General features: G+C 42.3%; 1 protein-coding gene across 1 annotated transcript in view; it reads right to left on the reverse strand.

Annotated features, from left to right (window-relative positions):
• Positions 1-21040, reverse strand: part of LOC141758634 (glutamate receptor ionotropic, NMDA 2C-like) — a 61378-nt gene extending 40338 nt beyond the window's left edge. Inside the window, exons 1-4 of the mRNA XM_074620228.1 lie at positions 20165-21040; positions 19667-19800; positions 9828-10200; positions 8026-8124 (exon numbers count right to left, since the gene is read on the reverse strand). Coding sequence (XP_074476329.1) covers positions 8026-8124; positions 9828-10184 — 456 coding nt within the window. The 5' untranslated portion in view covers positions 10185-10200; positions 19667-19800; positions 20165-21040. The remainder of the gene's footprint in view (positions 1-8025; positions 8125-9827; positions 10201-19666; positions 19801-20164) is intronic.
• Between the last annotated feature and the right edge of the window lie 676 nt (positions 21041-21716).

Consider the following 21716-nt stretch of genomic DNA (forward strand, 5'->3'; position numbering starts at 1 on the left):
CTTGCTTCACTCAATCTGACCAGTTTTTATTCTCTGTTTGAGAATCACCTCTGTCGGCTCAAACTCCAGCAGACCACTGACTGGGCTGTGCACCAGAAATAGCTATTAAAAATAGCCGTATACACAACCATGCCAGGCTGTCACTGAATAAATAAAGACGCGGCTCTGGATTGGCAGCCCTGGTTAGCTCTATAGTGGCCCACTTCACTTTGTGATATGACGGAGGAGTGGCAACATTTGAACAAGTGTCATTAAAATCCAATTAGTTTTGAGTCTGAGCTATTAAACAGGCAAATAATGTAGTGACCTCCCTCGGGCCAACAAGTGTTTCATCATCCAATTAGCAGCATCTTAAAATGTGAAAAATCAAACAAGCAAATGTGATGAAACCTCCACGTTCCCTCTTCACAGTGCAATCAAGCAAGAGTTACAACAAAATCACCTTCTTTTCTGCGTCTTAACTCGTACGCTCACATGAGAAGACAGAGTTCAACGCCCACCCCCCCACCACCACCACCACCAGCGCCCGTCCTCCACTTCCCAGCCGTCTTGTTCTCGCCACCTTGGCAGTGAGGCTGTCACACACAGACGTAATTAGCAGTCCTACTGCAGGAGCATATGGTAATATGACAGGAAGACGGTGGACATGGTGGTTGCTCACGCACTCGTCTCCTCTCAGGGGGAGAACTCTGCTGTACCTCCCCCCCCGACGCCGTCGGTGGGTCAAACAGGAAGTAGGTCACAGATACTCATTCATATGGACTCAGATATATCTAGGTACAGTATATGTGTCACTCTTCCTTCTTGTACAAATGGAAGCTTCCGTCTCCAGTGGTGGAAAGTACATTTACAAGAACAAGCTTTTGTTTCATTACTACCATTTTCTGCTGCTTAAAGAGGACCTATTATTATGCTTATTTTCAGGTGCATACTTGTATTTGGTGTTTCTACTAGAACATGTTTACATGTTTTAATGTTAAAAAACGCTTTATTTTTCTCATACCGGCTGTGCTGCAGCACCTCTTTTCACCCTCTGTCTGAAACGCTCTGATTGGAACCAAACTCTTCGGACTCCGCTCCAGCTCCGCTCTATCTAATGCCAGGATCAGACACGATATTTTTGACGGTTACGATGGTCACTATGGGAGAGTCATAAATTCTTGTTGTGACTTGGCCGCGACACATGACAGACTACGCGTCGGTCCCATTTTCCCCTTAATATACAGGCTTACTGGGGCCCGACCATGTAAAGGGGCCCACGAGGCTCCAGGTGAAAACAATCAAAATATAATTCACAGGGAGAAGCGAAAGCGAAAGCGCAACAGGATGCTCCATGCGCAAAGACGCAACGGCGTTGGTGTTTTTTACTCTGACATAACCTAGATTGAATATCCTACTGCGAAGAAGGTCTGATGACATCATTCTGCATAATAAGTAGCCATGTGCTTCTGTTTACAGCTGTGTCTGCATCTGTGCTCCAATAAAACGAATGATTTTCGCACACGACACTCATTTATCATTCCCGATCCAAGTCGTCACCCTTCGACGGACCGTGTCAGGCTATAATCGGGCTGATATCGTGTAGTCTGAACCTGGTAAAACTTTGTTTGAGGGCGTGTTAAACTAGCCGTTATGCAAATGTGTTACTTGGTGACATCACCACGTTACAGAAGAAAAGGCAGGGACTTCAATCAAGGCGTTTGATTGAGCAGCGTATAATCAAACAATCCACAAACACTACAGTACACTTCTGTTTTTGACACCACAGCATTAGTAGATTAACCGACTACCTTATTGAAATTATTACTGTGAAGCCTGGACATTAACCTGCTTTCATTCCCAGCGATAAAAAAACAGTTTCCAGTGGGGATACTGTGCAGCCAATCTGGGCTTCTCATGACCTGTTTATGGAGTTTCTGGATCATGAGGCCAAGAGAGACAGAAGTGAGAGAAGAGACAGAAGGACAAACAGGAGAAAGCGGGTCAGTCTGGCCACAACCTCCCCCCAAAAAAAGAAACTGATCCAATGAGACACGTCTGGCTCGTTGCATCACCTCGGTCCAATATCACAAACAGAGTGTGACCTTAGACTGCAGCCAGGACTGAGACTGTAACTCCTGAAATATAATCTTCTACTGACAGCCTCAAATTGTAATAAATGACGTTATACGCTTGAATACTCAACCTCAACAGTTTCTTTGCTTCAAAAAATCCATCATGTGCACACTTAAAAGGCACTTTTGTTCCTGTTTACTGGCAAATACATAAAGCTGTCGGCTTTGTTTATTCCAGCCTTTATCATCGTCTACAACCGCCATCACTCAATATTTGATGTTTTGTAACCGTAATGAACAAAAAAACGGGTTTGTGAGTGATCAAACATTCACTATGTGTTTCCTCAAATCAAACACGGAGATTTGCTGTAATGGTGCCTCACAATAATAGATACGAGTTGTCATCTGTAGTTAACTGTTCTCTTCCAAAAGTGTCTCAGAGCAGCCATAACAAGAATGTTTTATTACACCCTCATTATTGAACAAGTGCTTAAGACTAAATTCGACTGGTTTTACAAAAAGCTATTATCTTCTGTTATATGTCCTGGGAGAGTCATTCATCTATGAAATGTCACCTTTTCAAAAAACTCAGCCATATTTGAAGCTCAGGGATGATAATGTTTTTTAGATAGTCCGGTGTTATATCATAAAGTCACCGGTGCCGGTCTGAATGATCTTTGCCACTCGTATCAAGTCAGAGCTACACAGAAGGTTATTTTATTGGACTTGTAGCCAACATATTCTCACTCCCAACTATTCAAATATCGACACTTTGTCAGTGGCTTTACGCCTCAAACTATGACGCTATAGGTACCCCGTCAGTTTAGACATGTCAGGGATAGCGTGTCAGTTTCCGCCATAGTATGTATTTAACCTCTTTTACCCGACAAACCCATGGATGTATTAAGACATGGGTCAGCAACCTGCGGCTCCGGAGCCACATGCGGCTCTTTAGCCCCTCTCCACCCATCCATAGAGACCAAGATCATGCATATAGACCTGGTAGTTGTGGAGCTATTCTTGATTTATTTTGGGTATGTCTGTCTAGGCCAGGGGTCAGCAACCTTTACAATCAAAAGAGCCATTTTAGGCAAAAAAAAAAAAAAAAAAAAGTCTGTCTGGAGCTGCAAAACATTTGATCATTGTGTTGAAGGTAACACAGTTTATAGTCTAAGAATATAGTATATAAGTCTAATTCAGTGAGGGCCAAAGAGCAAATGTACTACGGAGTATTAGGGCCACATTGAGGGAAAAAACATCTGAGATTTACAGAATAAAGTCATCACTTTACGAGAAAACAAGTCGTAACATTAAGAGAATAAAATCATAACTTAAGGAGAAAATAAAGTCGTAATATTACGAGAATAAAGTCATAACTTAACGAGAAAAAAAAGTCGTAATATTACGAGAATAAAGTCATAACTTAACGAGAAAAAAAGAAACATAGCATGTAAAATTACTACTTTATAATATTATGACTTTATTCTTGAAATCTCCGATTTATTTTTTTTCCTCAATGTGGCCCTAATACTCCGTCGTACCATCGTACCATAGACCTACAGCAGTGATAAATAAAAATGTATTAAATGTAAACAAAAAACTGTTATTCATATTCATTTCTAAAAATCCACAGGGAGCCACTGGAGAGGAGCTAAAGAGCCGCATGTAGCTCCAGAGCTGCAGGTTGCCGACCCCTGGTCTAGGCGAACCACACCTTCCATCACCCTAAGATGATAAGAAGTGGACGTAGTCACCGTGACTTCACCCGTTGGTTTGTGGACTGCCGCTTTGAAACCTTGAGTTGGGCATTTAGGCCGTCGCCATGTTGGCTTTTTGCAAACACAAGAGGGTGGAGCTAAGTCCAACTGAACGACCAAAATGTTAGCTCATTCAACAATATACAAGTTCATTGTTGATTTCGGTCTTTACACAATATTTTTTAGAAAATAGTGTGCTTCCAACTTTGTTGGAGCAGATTGGGAAAGGTTTTTGTTTGGGGTTTTTTTTCTGTGTGGAAGAACTCGACTGGCCCGCGCAGAGCTCTGACCTCGACCCCATCCAACACCTTCGGGATGAACCGGAGCGCCGACATCAGTGGCCGACCTCACTGATCCTCTTGTGACTGAATGAGAGCAAAACCCTGCAGCCAGATTCAGAAATATTGTAGAGAGCTTTCCCAAAAGAGAGGAGGCTGTTACAGCAGCAGATGAATGCCCAATGGTTTTGGAAGGAAATGTTCAACAGTCACATATAAGTGTAATGTTTGTGGCCACATACATACATACTTGGCCATGTCGCGCTTCAGCCAGCCAGCCAAGAACACTTACAAAACACTCCTGATTTCAAACTCCTCACAGAGACACATCGCAGTATTTTTTTCCCCTCCCTATTGAACAGTCTTTATGTCTTTTCTCAGCCGGTTCCTCACGCTGTCTCATTTCCTCCTCTTTGCTTTCGCTCGACGTTCGTGTGCCATCTGACAAAAGACACACTTCCTCTCCTCCCTTCAATCTTTTCATCTTTGTCTCATTCCCTCCTTCCTTGTTGTTTGCCATAGAGAGATCACTGAGACAGGAACCATAAATAGGCGGCTCAGGCGGGTGCTGCTTCTTTTTAAAACCCGCCATCAAAGATATTCATCATCATCAGGCTATTGATAATCAAGCACTATTGAGCTCTTTTATCCGCTAAGAGAATTATGCACTCACACATATGTCTTTCTCCGTCCAATCCACCTGTCCCATTGTGCCAGACACCTCTGACAAGCTTTTTTTCCCCTCCTTTCTGACAACAAAGGAGTGCATAAGAGAGAGAAAGAGACAGAGACGGGGGGAGTGTGAGGAGGAGGAGGGCTGAATGAGGCCTTCGACAGGCAGGCCTCAGAGGAGAGTGCTTTACTCTTTGTGCTATATAGAGAACTGTCACTCAACACTTTGGGCTCGTCAGGCAAACGGTCGCTCAGTATGAGAGATAACGTCCCATCTGTGCGTTTGTCTTTTGCCGCTGTCAAGCAGAGAGGTTAAATAACCCAGATTGAACCCGTCGCGATTGGCTCTGCAAATTACACACCGAGAGATTGTTAGATATCTGACAAACTTTGCCCCAAATATTTTGAAAGCTCAGAGACACTTTAGTGGATGACCTGCCCGTCAAAAGCACGTCTGGGGTAGATACGAACACCTCCGTGTCGATATAAGGTGAAGCAGCGACGAGCAGGGGGAAGAGGGAGGTTATGCGAGGCCAACTCGTTCCCGCTCCCAACTCGGCCGTTTGGTAAGTGCTCCTCGGCATCGGAAACCGACGCACGGAGGCACCCTTTAGCGACAGTATGTGACAAACCAAGCTTTCAACTAACTCCAATGTAAACCCACCCGCAGCGTTACTCAACGATCGGAGCAAATGGCGTAGTATTAAGAGTGTGAGAGTCAGCTAAGGGCGAACGGGAGGGGTCAAACAAACTAAAGACTTTTTATCCAGGAGACGTCCGTGTCCCGTGTGAAACTAAAAGTAACGTTGACTTATTTTGTCAGTCGTTAGTCACGTGTCGACGTGAGTAGTCAGTGAAGTTAACGCCAACCACGACCGTTTCCTAAGAAGTTTATTTTGAAAGGACACTATGCACGTAACGACCGTATATTTACACGCCTTCCCTGACAACCAAAAGTATCGCAAGAGGGGTACCCACGCTTGCCGACCTTGAGACCTTAAAAAAAGGAAGGATTTCAAAACCATTTTTATGTTAAACTTTTGATTTTTCACCTTTAACTCGCAGGAAAGAAAGCTGAATAATTCACCCCTCTGGTGTGAATTTGCCATCTGAATCTCTGATACTGAACTAATATTCATCCGTTTTTATTTATTTATTGCTCCTGCTTGAGTATTTCTTTCTCTTAGTACTCTCCATTTCTCTCTCCATCTCTCACTCACTGAAGGTCCTTTCAGACACAACGCGACAACGCCACCGCTGCGCTCTGTAACCCGTTATTTCCAACGGCTTGCGCCGCACCACAACAGCTTTTCGCGGCATTGAGCAAAGCCCAACTTTGGGCGCTGCATGCTGTGGCGAGCGCAGCTTAAACATGAGCGCAAACTGCGCTGTGTCGCGAGCGTAAATTGCTCTCTTCTGCCGGGAAACGACAGTTGGTGTAGCTCTATTGTCGTCCGGGTGGAAACAGTAGGGATTATACACGCTGTTCAGTTCCAGACAGGCTAAGATAACGAAAAGGGAAAAAAAGTGTGAAAATTTGTCATAAATCGTGAGAAATACGGGAGAATTGTGACCCTGGGAGGAAACCGTGAGAGGGCAATGAAAAAGTCTCCAGGGAAAATCCTGAGGGTTGGCAAGTATGGGGTTACACCGTATGTCGTCTCCGATGCCGAGGGGCACTGACCAAGCAGCGGTATCTGACGAGTTAGGAGTGAGAATGTGTTAGCAAAGCAAATCAGAAAAATAGAAGGAAAAGAAGTGAATGTTTTGGATTTTTTGTGGGTGAATGATGAGAGCTGTGGGGGGGGCCTCAGCCTCCTGAAGGGTCTAATTAACAGTTTAATGGGGTCCTGGAGCTCAGAGAGAGCAGGAAGGAGAACAGGCCTCTCGCTTCTAGCCACAGCCTTAATGGATTCAGCCAGCGCGCGCAAAAAAACTGGATCGAAAATGTGTCAAAGAGTAAAGGTGATGGAGGGAAACTGGAGAGACTTGTGGGAAATATGGAAGGTGAGAAGTGGACAGAGACAAAACACGGAGAAGGAGAGGAAACAATTGACTATTTCACTCCTGAAAGAGGGAAGAGAGACTCATCTGTGAGAAAGTGAAACACTGCCTTCAGGCAGCTGTCAGACAAGCTTCATCGAAGCATCTTCCTCCTCTCTCTTGTCTCTTGCTCACTCACTCAGCCTTTCCCGCTCCGCCATCAAAATACAGCAAATCAATCAACCTCCTGCAGCTACAACTCCTCCTGTTTAATATCTATGACGTGACATCTGCACGTACCTTTTGATTAACAGGAAGCTGATAAATACAACATGCTATGGTTTACAAAATGTTGCCCCGCAGCCACATAGATTACATTTTCAATTCATTTTGGATGCTTCCTGCTGCGGCGGATAGGTGTAGGAATGCATCCCCGTTTGGCTCTCGCGTGTGTGCTCTAAAATGAAGAGGGTGTTCATTTGCATGTGTATTTCTATGTGTGAGAGTTGGCTCTATAAATACAAGGTGTTGATGATGGCGGTTAAGCAATTAAAGGAAGGAAGGGAAGACGGGCGGAAAAGCATGGAGCGTGAGAGGAAGAAGGGATGGAGCCATTTTACAAAAGCAGAGAGAAAGTATAGATTAAGAATCTGTCTGGTGTCATCAATCTCCTCTTTACAATCTCACCACACAGCTCTCCATCTCCATTCATCAACGAGATACACGCTAAATCATAGCAGGAAAAACCTGCTGCTCTTCAAGTGCGCCGGGATGATTGATTGAGGCGTAGATCGCCCGTAGCATTTGTCTCGCAAAGTTTCCCTTCCCACAACTCAGACTTTTCCCAGGGATTAGGGGGAGCTGATGATTGTCGATGGCTGCAGTCATCGCTGATAATTCACCCATCTGTATTGCTCATTTCCAAATATTTGCATGCAGCGAGTTGCTTGCCAAAGTAGGTTTCACCGCTCTGACCTACTTAAGTTGTTTAAAGCTGAATGACGCCGGTGTAGAAGAGTTCTGACTAAGACAGGAGGTTGTGAGCGGCTGCTGCTGACGGGGTTTACATTACACGTTGTTGTTCATCTTATTACTAGAATCTGTTTTTTTCTTGCTTCCTAAATCGCTAATTATGCTGTCGGTTACAAATGTTATATCACCACCTCTGGGACTTTTTTTTGTGTGTCATCACTGTAGCATAGCAAGAAAGGCAGACTACTACTCCAGCTCCGGTTCGAGAGCTCCAGTGCTGGAATGATGGGCTCATTATTTTGACACTACCTTGTATGGTATGACAACTGCAGAGCCGCCACTGATGCCCACGATTGGCAGAGCTGTCTGAGTGGAGAGGAAGTCCAGGATCTGTGCCACTTCTGCCACCTGAAGACAAAACAGACAAAGAAAGTAAAAAACATGTTGCACCAGTGATAGTACAGAGCTATTTTGATCAGGTTGTATGGTTAGAGACCTTAAACTCAGATTAAATTCTGATACTTGACTATAGTGAAACAACCAGAGTCATGAGTCAAACCAAAATGTCGCTCAAGACTGAAAGTTCATTCCACTCCCAAGTTTTCTGGAGCTTTCGATCATTTCACAAAATCTAATTTGATCTGATTTCAAGCTTCAAATTTCAACTTTGATTCCCAACATATAAGACACGTGGATGAGAATCATGGATGTATAAAGAGAATTGGATACAACGTTGGAGGCGGACGCCCATTCATTCCTATGAAAGACGTCTCTTTCCCAATGTAAGTCTATGGGAAAAGGTATTTTTGGGCCCCAATTGCATCACGTGACGGACAAGGAAGTTGTAATTCCACTACGAAAATTTGCTTCAAAGCCCGGTGCTCTTCCTGGGGTTTTGACAAGAAGTCCTTTCAGGTATCGTGTGGAGTTTTTTTGACCACTAGGAGCGCTATGGAGCAATGTTTTTATGAGTGGGAACCCGTTTTGTTTGTTAGTGTGCGCACACACACAAGCACGCAGGTGACGCGATACACAGTTTCTGACAATGGTTTCACATTATTTGACCAATCTACAGGGAGAGGTTACGCACCAATAAACGCAGCAGTACACCAGCAAAGGCAGTGAAGAAGAAAACTGCTTACAAGTAAACATGGATGTAAACAATCCAGGTTTAAATGTGTTTTGAGGAAGGGAATGTATTCAGGCAACCCAGTCGCAGAATAAAACGTTGTCAATGTAAGTTTCTGCAAACCACGGATACGTGGAATCTCAATGTTTCTGAACCAAAAATATGTTTCATATCAACATTTCTACATATGTGTATATCAACGTTTTAGTTTTTTAACCGCTCATGGTCATTTCGAAACTGCATTGTCAATTACGTTTGGGTTTAGACAACAAAACTACTTGGTTAGGTTTAGTAAAACATCATGGTTTGGGTTACAATAAGTACTTTTGGGTTCACGCGAGACACGAACACCAGTCTCCTGGGTGAAAGTCATGTATTTGACCTTACCATCCACCCCGTCCTCCTCACTACGCAGACTTTGATTAGAAACGTATTTGTGATACATAAAAAAAAAACTACAAAAATACGTTCCCTTGAAATGTAATTGACAATGCAGTTTCGTAATATGGGAACGTAAGTTTTAGGCTGATTCAGGCGGTAACAAATTACATCTACTCTTGTTACTGTAATGCAGCAATCTTGTATACTAAGAATCAGTGAAGTTTGTAGTAGAAGTTTTGTATTTTGAAGAGTAAATGCAACTTTTTAGTTGCATTAAATGACCGTACTTCGAGCTCCTTCCCCTCGTAGGAGCACTGTTTCGGGGACTATTTACATTTCACTTCTTGTCACTTCTTCTCCCTTTACAATCAGAAACCAACACCATAATTAAATTTGAGCAAAGATGTACATGCTTGGCATCTCAAATAGTTCTTCTTTTTTGCCACCCGCTTTGTGATTAAAGCTGAAAGGAAAGGTGCTTTTTTACATAAAAATGTTGCCTTGTGCAGCATCAGGAAACGCGGATGTGGGTGACTGAACACTGTGACTCTGGAGATGATATTTGATCAAAAAAAAACAAAATGCATAAATCATTTTTTACCTGAGTGTCGGCATCAGAGCCCACATCATCCTCAAACACTACGCCGTGCAGCTTCTCCGTTGCCATGGTATCGCAGAGGCGTGTCAGCAGGTCGCGGGGGTTGGTGTCGTTGACCAGCACGGTCACTGGGCTGACCACCACGGGGAAGTCGACAAAGTTCTCCCCGCTGAGACGACCTCTGACCTCGTTCTGGTAGCTGGAGCCGCTGAACACCACCGCCACGTTGATGTTCGGGTGGAGGAGGAGCGGCCGGGCCTGCAGGGGGAGCGGGGAGGAGAGGAGGAGGAGGAGGAAGAGGAGGAGGAGGAAGAGAGGAGGCCAAGGAGAGGGAGGAGGATGTCCCCTGGGAATGGCCATGTTGGCAGCCTACTGCCTGGAAAGGAGGGGAGAGAGAGAGAGCACGAGAGGGGATGAGAGAACGAAAGGAAAGAGAGCAACAGTCAAACATACAAGCTGCTTTATTTTTATGATGTTTTTGACATAATTCAACATAATCCGTCTGTACATATCCACCCTTTATTTCTCTCTCTCTCTCTCCCTCTCTGACCCTTTTGTATGACAGTATTAGCTCTGCATTTAGACTCCTGTGTCATGAGGACAACCGTGTGTGTGTGTGTCAGTGTATGCAAGTATGCGTGCATGTAATCCTCCATAATCCAACCCCCAGTGTCATGACTGTAATCACCTCTCCATCTCTACACATCTCTGATTCAGCACACACGCACATACACGCACACACACACGCACACACTGCAAGCAGGATGCCAAAAACTGTCGCACAGGTCCTCGACCCTCGTCGTTGGTATTACATTACATTACATTACTTCAGCCTGCCTCGCTCCAGTGGGGTGATGTCATCAGCCTAAAAATACAACAAGTGAAAAAGCTACGACACTAACTGCTGTTGAAATCTGTAAACATGTTTGGCTGGTGGTGCACGTGTAAAATTCCAGTTTTGGTGACTTTATTTGAACTTAATTACATGTGCACATGTTGTTAAAAACCAATAACTATTTAGTTTTAACCACACTTCAAGGCAAGTTTAACACAAGTTTATGGAACCGCGTTAAATATACATACACCATCTGGTGTCATCAGTAGTTTAAATACAACAAAAATAGTTGTGGAAGAAGTACTCAGATTGGTAAAGGTAGCAATACCACACTATAGAAAAACTGCATTCAAATTTTTACGTCATTGCAAAAGTATTCACACCAAAATGTATGAAATTTACAAGTAGTATAAGTACTCATTATGCAGAATGGCCCCTTTCAGAATGATGTACAGTATATCATATTTTTGGATTATAATTATTGATGCATTAATGTGTTCATCACTTTAATGTTGCAGCTGGAGCTCATTTTAATTATTTCATATACTGCTGGGTAGCTTGTGAAAGTCCCCGAGGGGATCAATGAAGTCTTATCTTAATCTATAATAATACATGATAATTTATTTTTTGATTAGTTTTTGTATTATTATTACAAAGTCGTAACTAAAACAAATGAATGTCGTGGATTACGCCACATGCGTATACACTAATGCAAGTCAGAAATATGTAATTTCGCTGAGGCTTTAACAGTTATATACATAACAAGAAACATAACATGAAAGCCATATGTAAAGTATGCCCCAAAATTGTTTAACCCTCTTTTAAAATTACTCACTGCTACGATCAACACCTACTTTTTGTTGTGCGTTCACCATACAACTCACAGCGACAAGTAAACCTTCAACATTTGCATCTGGAGCAGGCCGCTTCAATCAGATTTTAGCTGTTTGAAGATCTTCCCTTATTGAATCAATACCTTTGAAGCTTTAATAAAGGCAGGTGGGCTTTCTTACAGCAAATAAAGATCGCCAACTACACACATGTATTTGGTAGGGGGTTTTATATAAAGTGTCGGTCTCATCTGTGGCCATCAGAGACACCCTGATAATTAACAACATCTCCCAAGCTTTGATTCAAAGCTTCTTTCAAAGCAACACTGGGTTAAATGTGTCCCACCTCTCCTCACTGTTCATGCTCCCGGCATATCAATCATCATTCATCTTAATAAGGTTTTCAGCTCCTGGGCTTTAGGTGCCCTTAGAATGAAATATCTAATTTGAACCTTTGAAAGACAATCCATTCCTGTTATTACGTGCTACCGATAGATGCACCTTTAGTCAATAAAGGGTTATACCTGGAATAATGGACATAGAGCTGCCTTTATTAAGGATCACTTCAAAGACCTGTGTGTTTTCAGGCTGTTCTCATACACCATTCGTAGCTATATCTACGAAAAGTAATGCACTGTAATATGTATATATATCCCACAGAATCAATTTATGTAATCCACGTAATTGTGAAACAGGATGTATAAAGAGCAACGAACTCGAAACACCAAAAACACCGGACTTTCACCCAGTAGTCAGAAGTCAATGTTTGACTTATTTGTCACGTAACTTCCGTACTTAAGTAACGCCACTTCCGTAGTTATTTTAACCCAAACCACAATCTTTTCCTAAACCTAACCAAGTTGTTTCCTGTGAAAATGGAAGTTTATTTTGAAAAGACTGCATGCATATAACAAGTGGAAATTGAGAAGTTTTGCTGGACATTCGTAAGAGAATGCATGGAAAATGAATAACTTTTTGTAAGATATCATACAAACCATTGTATGAGGAAACATTGCAATGTTTTTGTTTTGTTGTTGAAGTTTTCTTTAAGATATTTGAGTTTGCAAAAGGTAAATGATGTTGCACATTGTCCTTCTGTTAAACCGAGTTATGTAATAGAAATATATTGAGCAGTGTCATCTGCATATAGTGACATTTCAGCTGTAGTATCAAATCCATAGAGACATGGGTTTCCTGGAGGGCACACATTAAACCACCTCTCAAAATCTCTGATAAAAACTATGATTTATGCAGATCCCCCGGGGAGTTAATGCAGATTTTATCCACTGCAGGAGGCTGTTTTACTCGTTTTCTCTTGTAAATCCTGGGATTGCTTGTTTTGACTCACTTTGTCTCCAATGAATCATCATATCTTGATGTGAGCAGAGAGCAGCCGTTAACCCACCACCCACTAGTGCTAGGTTGTGATTAAAAACAAACAACCCCCCCGCCCCCCACGCAGCAAAACTCAAAAGGGAACAGATTCTAATTGGCAGACATGAGACAAACCGCATCCAATTGTATTTTGAATAATCTGTGGAATACAAGACAAACAATTACTCTGAATATTTATTTATGTACTGCTAAATAAAACTAAAAAAAACAAGGTAACACTTATAATCCTCAGCCCACTCCTTTATTTACCAACCGCCGTGCATATAGCTAATTTTACAACATGAGAGGTACAGAGTGAGATTAATATTGTGGACGGAGACAACTTGATATTCTTTGGGTTGTGAGAAGTTGTTGCGTAACATTATTAAAAATCTGTGGATCAGAATATGTTCATATTCTGAGGTAGATTTATAACCAAGCTGCAAATATACACAATAATTACACTGTGTGTCTACTGTCTGGAGGAAAAAGTGTCTAAAAATAAAGATTATGTGGAGATTTACGCCCGTGGTTTCATTTTAATTTGGTGGTTTATGCAGAAATAAGTGTGTAAACTCTTCAGCGCTGCACTGCCACAAATTAAGTAGAATTTGTTATTTCAAATCATTTCTTAAATTACTCCTTTTTTTTCAACAACCAGAGGAAACTGAGAAGAGTTTGCAATATCTGTATTGAATTTTATTTGTTTTTTAGGATTCAAACTCCCTGCATTTGCAAACAGTACTACGCAAATGACAGTAATTCAGGAAAAGCAATGAGTTTCAAGTATGGGCGATTTGTACAAACACTCACAAAACAAAAGTAATATTTTAGAAGTAATTATATAACTCAAAATGTAAAGATCAGAGAGGTGGAGGGGGAAGGTAGTTGTAACAGGAAGATGATTGCATATGATAGTAACAGCGTGCGAGAGAACAGGCGAATGCTGACTGGATGGATCATACGACCGGAGAGCAGGTCAAGTGTTCATTTCACAGTGTAATCTCTGGAAAAAAGGCAGCATAATGGGGCCTCAGATTAGCAGTGTGTGTATATGTGGTGGGGGTGGTGGTCGGGAAATTGACTGAGTGGGTGTGTCTGCTCCAGATTAGCAGCAATATAACAGAGTGTGATTACAACACAGAAAGGATGTGAGCACGAGGGACGGACCGCAATGTGTTGCGTCTGAATTAAAAATCACACACAAACACAACAACAATCAGCTGATTATCTTCTTATCTTTTTAACTGATTTTGAAAATTAAATAAATGAAAAACGACGACTGACTTGCAGACAAAAAGAGAGAGAGAGAGACAGGCAGCAAAACGTCAGACTCCACATCATCAAAAAAATGCGTAATCCTTCAATCCTGTTGTGTTTGTGCACTTACTTTCCAAAATGATATTCACGTGTGCAGATTGAGTGAGTGAGTGAGCGTGGTGGTGCGTGCACAGGTTGTCTGTTATTATAGAGATTTCCAGACGGAGCGCTGCTCTGCTATGTCGGAAAAACTCCCTCACTGGGACTCACGTCAGACTGTACCTGCGTCAGCATCGATATGACTACACACATCCAAATTCATCCTACAACGTGCTGTTAATAACAAACTAACCATCCAGCTGTGGTGATACATTGTGGAAGACATGATGGGAGGAAAAGAACAACAGGATCACTGTGTGACAGTGCTGGCAAAAGAGTGAAAGAAAGGCATGACAACATCAGAGGAGTGTGCGGCTAGTTACCTTTCATCATCAAGTGTGGAGGATAGATGAAGCATCTATCCTCCATTACCGGCCCTCTTTCTACCTAACTAAGAACCCTCATATTGGCTGCAGCTCTCAAGAAGATTTATGGATGATTTATCGAATGATAAAAACATTTTTTTCCAGAATAATACTTTGTATTTTCAGCCTCTCGTCCTCGGAGAATCAAATAAAACATCCAATAAATGCAAAATCATTCCTCCATTGAACTGTTCACCTCTCTGCTCATGAAGTATAAACCAGGATCTGAAAAGTGAAGCCAATGCTGAAGTGCCTTAAACTTGCATTATTTCTAACAGCCAGCAGGGGGCGACTCCTCTGGTTGCAAAAAGAAGTCTGATAGTATAGAAGTATATGAGAAAATGCGCCTACTTCTCACTTGATTTATTACCTCAGTAAACATTGTAAACATGAGTTTATGGTCTCAATCACTAGTTTCAAGTCTTCTTCAATACAGCATGATGTTCATTTAGTAAATTATGGTCCCATTTAGAGTCAAATAGACCATAAAGCAGGGGATGCTTTAGGGCGGGGCTACCTTGTGATTGACAGGTTGCTATCATGGCGTTGTCCGGTCTGGGAGTTCTCCATGTTTTACAACTTTAACCCTTTCACAGTGTGTTTTCAGTTCATGAAAGTTAATTATCACCTTTTTGTCTTTATTCGTTTATGCGTTTGGTTGTTCTTAGCTCCACCCTTTGGTGTCACTTCTGGTTGCAAAAAAACAAGATGGTGACGTCCAAAATGCCGAAATCGAGGCTTCAAATCGTCAGTCCACAAACCAGTGGGTGACGTCATGATGACTATATCCACTTCTCCCCCCCTCGCCCTCAACTTTAATGGTCAGCGTTTGATTGTACTTAGCTCCACCCTGTCGAGTTACTTCTAGTTGCAAAAAACTAGTTGCAAAACAGCAGTCCACAAACCAATGGGTGACGTCACGTTGACTACGTCCACTTCTTATATACAGTCTATAGTATAAACACAAACTCTTGTTTGTCCAGAAGCCGATTAATATGTCGTACTTTCAAGTGTCTAAAAACAGAATAATAATATGATGTAACTCCTTCATAACAGTGGACAAAAAAAGATCAACATTCATTGCTACACTGTCTACCAAACATGTCCAGAATAAACAATACCATTCTGTTCATTATGAGAAAACCTGTTGGACAACGTGTTCAGCTGATGCTTTACCTCTGTTAAATTACCACACATATACCTCCTGGGACATATAGCGTCTATACAGTAGGGAGCATTCAGTCGTTTAACTACTTAGCTGGGATATGATGGAGTCCCTATACTGAGTCCCCAGGGGGTGCGGAGGAAATGAGCGGAGAGGATCTAGTTGATGGGATGAGCGTCACCACCAGAGAATTATCAACATGTCTGCCTTGAACCTTTTTATACAGCACCTTCGTAGCTGATTTGATTGCATTAATTAGGGAGCTTGAATTAGCGGGCTAGTATTAATGTAGTAGACGGCCTTCCTCTCATCAACATACTGCAGGCGTGGCGCTCTGACAGCTGCATGAAACATCAGGATTCTCTAGAGCCTCAATTATGCAGACTTGAGATCAGTCCAAGGAATCCCAAACTTATTCTGCAGCAATGACTCCATTTCCTGATGCTGGTTATCTAACTGATATCTGGGCAGGTTGGTATTTTTGTTACTTGTAATTAATAATTTCATATTGACAATGGATCAAATGACTACACTGATGTGAAAGGAGTCACTCGTAGTGACAAACTCACAGGCAACTATCATCGACTCTACGGTTTCCCTCAGCTCTATGGAGCGTTTATCGTGATTGAATGTCATTGTTTTGCTTCACAAACCCACTTTACGCTACCTGCCCAACACCGAACAGCAGATAAACAATGTTAACATTCAGCATTTAGCAGCTAAAGATCAAGATAGTTCCCTCTGGAGTTGGTTGAGACCAAAAACGGAGCTGAAAGCAAAGTGAATATTCGACTTGCATTCATTAGATCTTCAGAAACTATGCTAATATCGCTTGTAAATAAGCATCTGTTTGCTAACAATTTCCCTTAGAAGATGATAATATGTTAGCGTTGTGTTTACAGCTTGTTTCTGCTGCCTCCAAGTGGCCAAAAAATATCAAGAAATGTATTGACAGACGGAGTAAAGCATTGCTGGTTTGGGTGTTTTCATTGGATTTGTTTTCTCCTTTAACACTCGCCTAAAATGTACTTTTTTTTCTCCTTATACATTGCTATGAAGTTCATTTCCATTCATCTGAATCACCGCCTAATTCATTCATTTCAGTCCTCAGTCCATATATTGTCTTTTGGACATGTGCTTACAAAAATTTGACAAATTGATTAATACAAGTCAGCACACTGGATTAATGAGTCTCCACTCAACGGAGCACCTCCATCACTCTTCCCTGAAGTCATCATTAAAGGAGTTACATTAACAATTATGTATATGACAGTAAACACACCATAGAGACACTCTGTCAACGACAACCAACTGCTCCACCCTTCTTTTTCCTCCGTCTCTCCTCCATTAGAACGGATGGTTAAGCTTGATTTGTGTGTGCAGCTCTAGCAAGTCCATGCTCATGCTACAACACACACACACATAGCTAATAAACCTTCCACATACAAATTAAACTCTCAATATGAATGAACCCCAGAGCTTATTATGAAACATATCACATCACGTCTGCCACATACATTCATCATAATTAGGGGGTTTCAACTGCTAACATTGCAACCCCATCTCTCTGTGGGTTCCTGCTGTCACACATGAAGATCTGACAGCTTTACAGGAAATCGTTGCGGGCCGGACGTATCACTCGACATGAGTGACGTTGACGGGACGGGGCCTTTCTAGATCGGCTTGGCCCCCTGCCAATCACACGTAAAGCAATCGAAATCTCAGATCCGCTGACACGCTTACCAAAACATACATGTAGTGATGCAACATGCACGTTCACACACATACTCCTGTTTGTCTGTCAGTAGTTTCCACCCTTTTTGGCTTGTGACCCTTTAACACAAATCTACTTTCAACTCGTTATTAGTGTGTACATCAGTTGTGAACATCTTATTTTTTCACAATATATTGTTTATTTTGTATCATCATTGCAACGTCAACTTGCTCGATAAACACATCACGAAAGACTGTGAAATTGCACTCTTTTTGGACTTATAGTTGAAAGAGTATCAGTAGAAAAGTGCACTTTAAAATGTCATTAAATTAGGGCTGTTATAGATAATGCGATAATAACGCAAAATTGTTTTAACGCCACTAATTTCTTTAAAGCATTAACGCAATAAATCTTTCGGATGTTGTATCAGGCTCAGTTTTAAAGCTACTGGCATCATATGAAACTAGAAAAAAACTAAGGAATCTATTGGTACCAACCATGTCATACTAGCTTGTCGGGAAGGAGGTTACATAACGCTTCAAACTTATGTTGAATTTTGGCGAGGAAAAACCGTCATGTCTGTTTTCAAAGGGGTCCCTTGACCTCTGACCTCAAGATATGTGAATGAAAATGGGTTTCTATGGGTACCCACGAGTCTCCCCTTTACAGACATGCCCACTTTATGATAACCACACGCAGTTTGGGTCAAGTCATAGTCAAGTCAGCACACTGACACACTGACAGCTGTTGTTGCCTGTTGGGCTGCAGTTTGCCATGTTATGATTTGAGCATATTTTTTATGCTAAATACAGTACCTGTGAGGGTTTCTGGACAATATTTGTCATTGTTTTGTGTTGTTAATTGATTTCCAATAATAAATATATACATACATTTGCATAAAGCAGTATGTTTGCCCACTCCTATGTTGATAAGAGTATTAAATACTTGACAAATCTACCTTAAAGGTACATTTTGAACAGATAAAAAATGTGCGATTAATTTGCGATTAATCACAATTAATCATGGACAATTATGCCATTAATCACGATTAAATATATTAATCGATTGACAGCCTGTTCAATTTGTTCAATGAAATATTCTTTTTAATTCAACAAGCAATTTTTTGTATTTTAACAGTATACTGACAGCAGCAGAAAGGCAGAACTGAGTACACTTTAATATCTGTTTATTTATTGTAAGTTTTATCATTTGAAGCATTTTCAGAAACTTGAAGGGCTAAAAGTATAAATTAAAATCAGATAAAAGTCAGAAGAATAAATACAATTTTGTGTAAGAGAAACATTTATTTTAATAACCTACTCAGTCATATTGCGACCTCTTTGGGGAACCACTGGTCTGGTCTGTATTACTATGATGTTTGCATCAGTTTGGAAAGGATTTCAGTCGCCCGAAGAGGTAAAAGTAGCCAGTATTTCACAAAAAAAACAACACAAGAATTAGACCCTAATCATCTTGAGACCCCCTTTTGATTTATCTTGGGACCCGTTTGGGGGACCCTGAACCCCATGTTGGGAACCACTGTTCTATGTTACTGTGAACTGTGTTTCATGCTGCTGCTGCAACATGATATATCTAAACTGGAGCAGAAAGCTTCTGTCACTAATGGAGAAAAACGAGAGCCGCTACGTGCAGCTTATGGGACAAATCAATGAGCATTACCAGATAACTGATACGACAGTAAAACACTGCAACTGCAACATCTATAATCCATAACTCATAGTGAGTGAGCGAGAGAGTGAGCGTGCAGGTATAGAAGGATTGTGCACACACACTTACACACTTAAACACACTCCAGACAAGCAGCTAACCACTAAACCTCAGAGAGAGAAATACTAATATGTCCTCTTACAGTAGTTCCTGTTATAGTAACAACTGGCTGTTCTGTTTCTGTCAGCAGCAGATGGGAGCTTCCTCTCGAGGAAACTCTTCACTCGTGAAAACTGAAAGTATGTCTGCACTCATATACTCTTATTCCTCCTGAGCTTCTTGTCTCTATTGCTCCATATAACACTTATATGTATATATAAACTTGCGACTAACCTGGCAGTGAAACAGTGTCAGAAAAAGAGTGTGAAGGAGTGTGTGTATATATATATATGTGTGTGTGTGACAGACTTACCTGTGCTTTCTGCTGTCATCCAACTTGAACTCCAGCTGTTCCATCGTTTCCCCCAACTGCTTTTCTCCTCCAAATGTCTTTCCCTCTATTTCTGTTTCCTTTTTCACCTGGTTTTCACCTGCCTCTCTCAGCACCTGTAGGAGTACGCATTTAGACCAAGTCTCTGTGTGAGAGCGAGTGTGTGTATATGTGAGTTATCAGTGTGTGTTTGGCAGCTTTGGATGTCTGCACACTTCCCCTGGAGGACTTCACAACGTGACAGCGAGCGTATGTGATTTCTCTCTCTTCCCCCACCAAAAAAAACCTCTTTCTTCACTCCTTCTCTCACTTTTCTGTGTGTGTGTGTGTCACAGATTTACAAGTGGTCATGAAGGTGAAGACAGGACATCGAGATGGGGAAAGGAAAGTGAGGAAAGAGGAGGGTGACGAAGACGAAGAAGAGCAGCCAGTGTGTGTGTGTGTGTGTGTGTGTTTGTGTGCATATGTGCATAAACCCACGGTGTTTAGCTCCCTGTCTGTATCCCTCAGGCTCCCTGCTGGTCGGATGAGGAGAGGAGAGGAGTGAAGAAGAAGAAGGGGGGGGGAGGAAGAGTGATAAAATGCCTCTTCAGCGGAGGAGCACGAACGCCGGTAACACTTCAGCAGCAGCAGCGGCGGCTGTGACGCTTCCCCGCCGTCTCCTCCTTTCTCCCCCTCTCCACCTCCTCTGTCTCCTTTTCCCTCTCCCTGCTCGGGGGCACGAGACACGGCAGATCCATGGGAAGTTAGAAAAATCTCACAGGCAGATGTGGAAGGAGTCCCGTGCACGCCTCTGCATGTTTGGAGCAAAAGTTTTCCTCTCCTCCGGTCCAGTTATGAGCCACTGAGGTGATGGTACTCCGCAGAAAAGGGATCCCTGATGATGTGTCTCCTCAGGTCCTGTGTGATGAAAAAAGGATGAGGGGAGAGTGTGATTGTGTGTCCCCCCCCTTGCTCTCTTTCCCATATGGATGCAAGGGTGATCCAGATGTTGGTTGCGCCAGGGACACGGAGAGAACAGCGGGACAGATGGCAGGTTGTGCGAGGTTGGGCCGGCTGTGCACTAGCAGGTCCTCATCCTGTTGCACTGATTTGGGTTTTTTTCCCCCACCAGAGTTTCTCTCTCTCCCTCACCGTTGCACTGCCGCCGCTCTCATCTGCCGGTGCTGTCACACCAGTAATCCCGCTTTCCATTTCCTTTTTAACTCCATCTTTTCTTTATCTCTTTCTATCTCCTCTCACTCCATCACAGGAGGGGCTGCATGTGAGTCCTGATAATAATGGTGTGAGGATTTAGCCTGCCTCCCTTCCTCTCCTCCCTCTCGCTCACTTCAGAGCAACCCCTCCTCCTCCTCCTCTCCCAGCCCACTTTTTGCTCCCGTTTTCACCGTATTGTTCACCTTCATCCTGTCACGTATCCTGCCTTCTTCTCCTCAAATCACCTCACTGTATTGCTCTGCTGTTTCATTCCCCCTCTCTTTCTCTTTCCCATCAACAGGTCCAAAATGAATCCCATTGTTTTTCCAATCTGGACCCCTAGGGCTCTGTCTATTGTTTCATCAGTGTGAATACATTTTTACAAAGTCAACAGACTAACACACATTTCATCTACTTTGGCAGAAAACACACAAGCCAGTAGGTTAACAAAGAGACAAAGCACATATTGCAATGATCTTGTTGAGACAATTAGTCCCTTTAAAGGGGAATTTCCACCAATTTAACACATGAAGTTCAGCTTCATCATGAGGAGTGTTCAGACAGTTCAGGCTGTTTGTATAATCTGTGTTTGTTCGACCAATGTACCAACAAGCCATGGCGAGCTGCACCATGTGTTTGTGTGTCGGCTCAGACTCTGACCGATCTCAGAAGTCTCCAGGAAGTCCAAAACAAGTTCAAACATTTTCTTCGCTTCAGTTAACGCCACTTAGTGAAGCGCTCGTTTGCATCTTTCCATTGACGTTTGTATACAATCATGACACTTCTAAATGTGCTTCATGTTCCGTCTAGATACACTTTAATGTCTGATCCTAGC

This window comes from Sebastes fasciatus, chromosome 20 (genome assembly GCF_043250625.1).
Source record: "Sebastes fasciatus isolate fSebFas1 chromosome 20, fSebFas1.pri, whole genome shotgun sequence".
NCBI lineage: Eukaryota > Metazoa > Chordata > Actinopteri > Perciformes > Sebastidae > Sebastes > Sebastes fasciatus.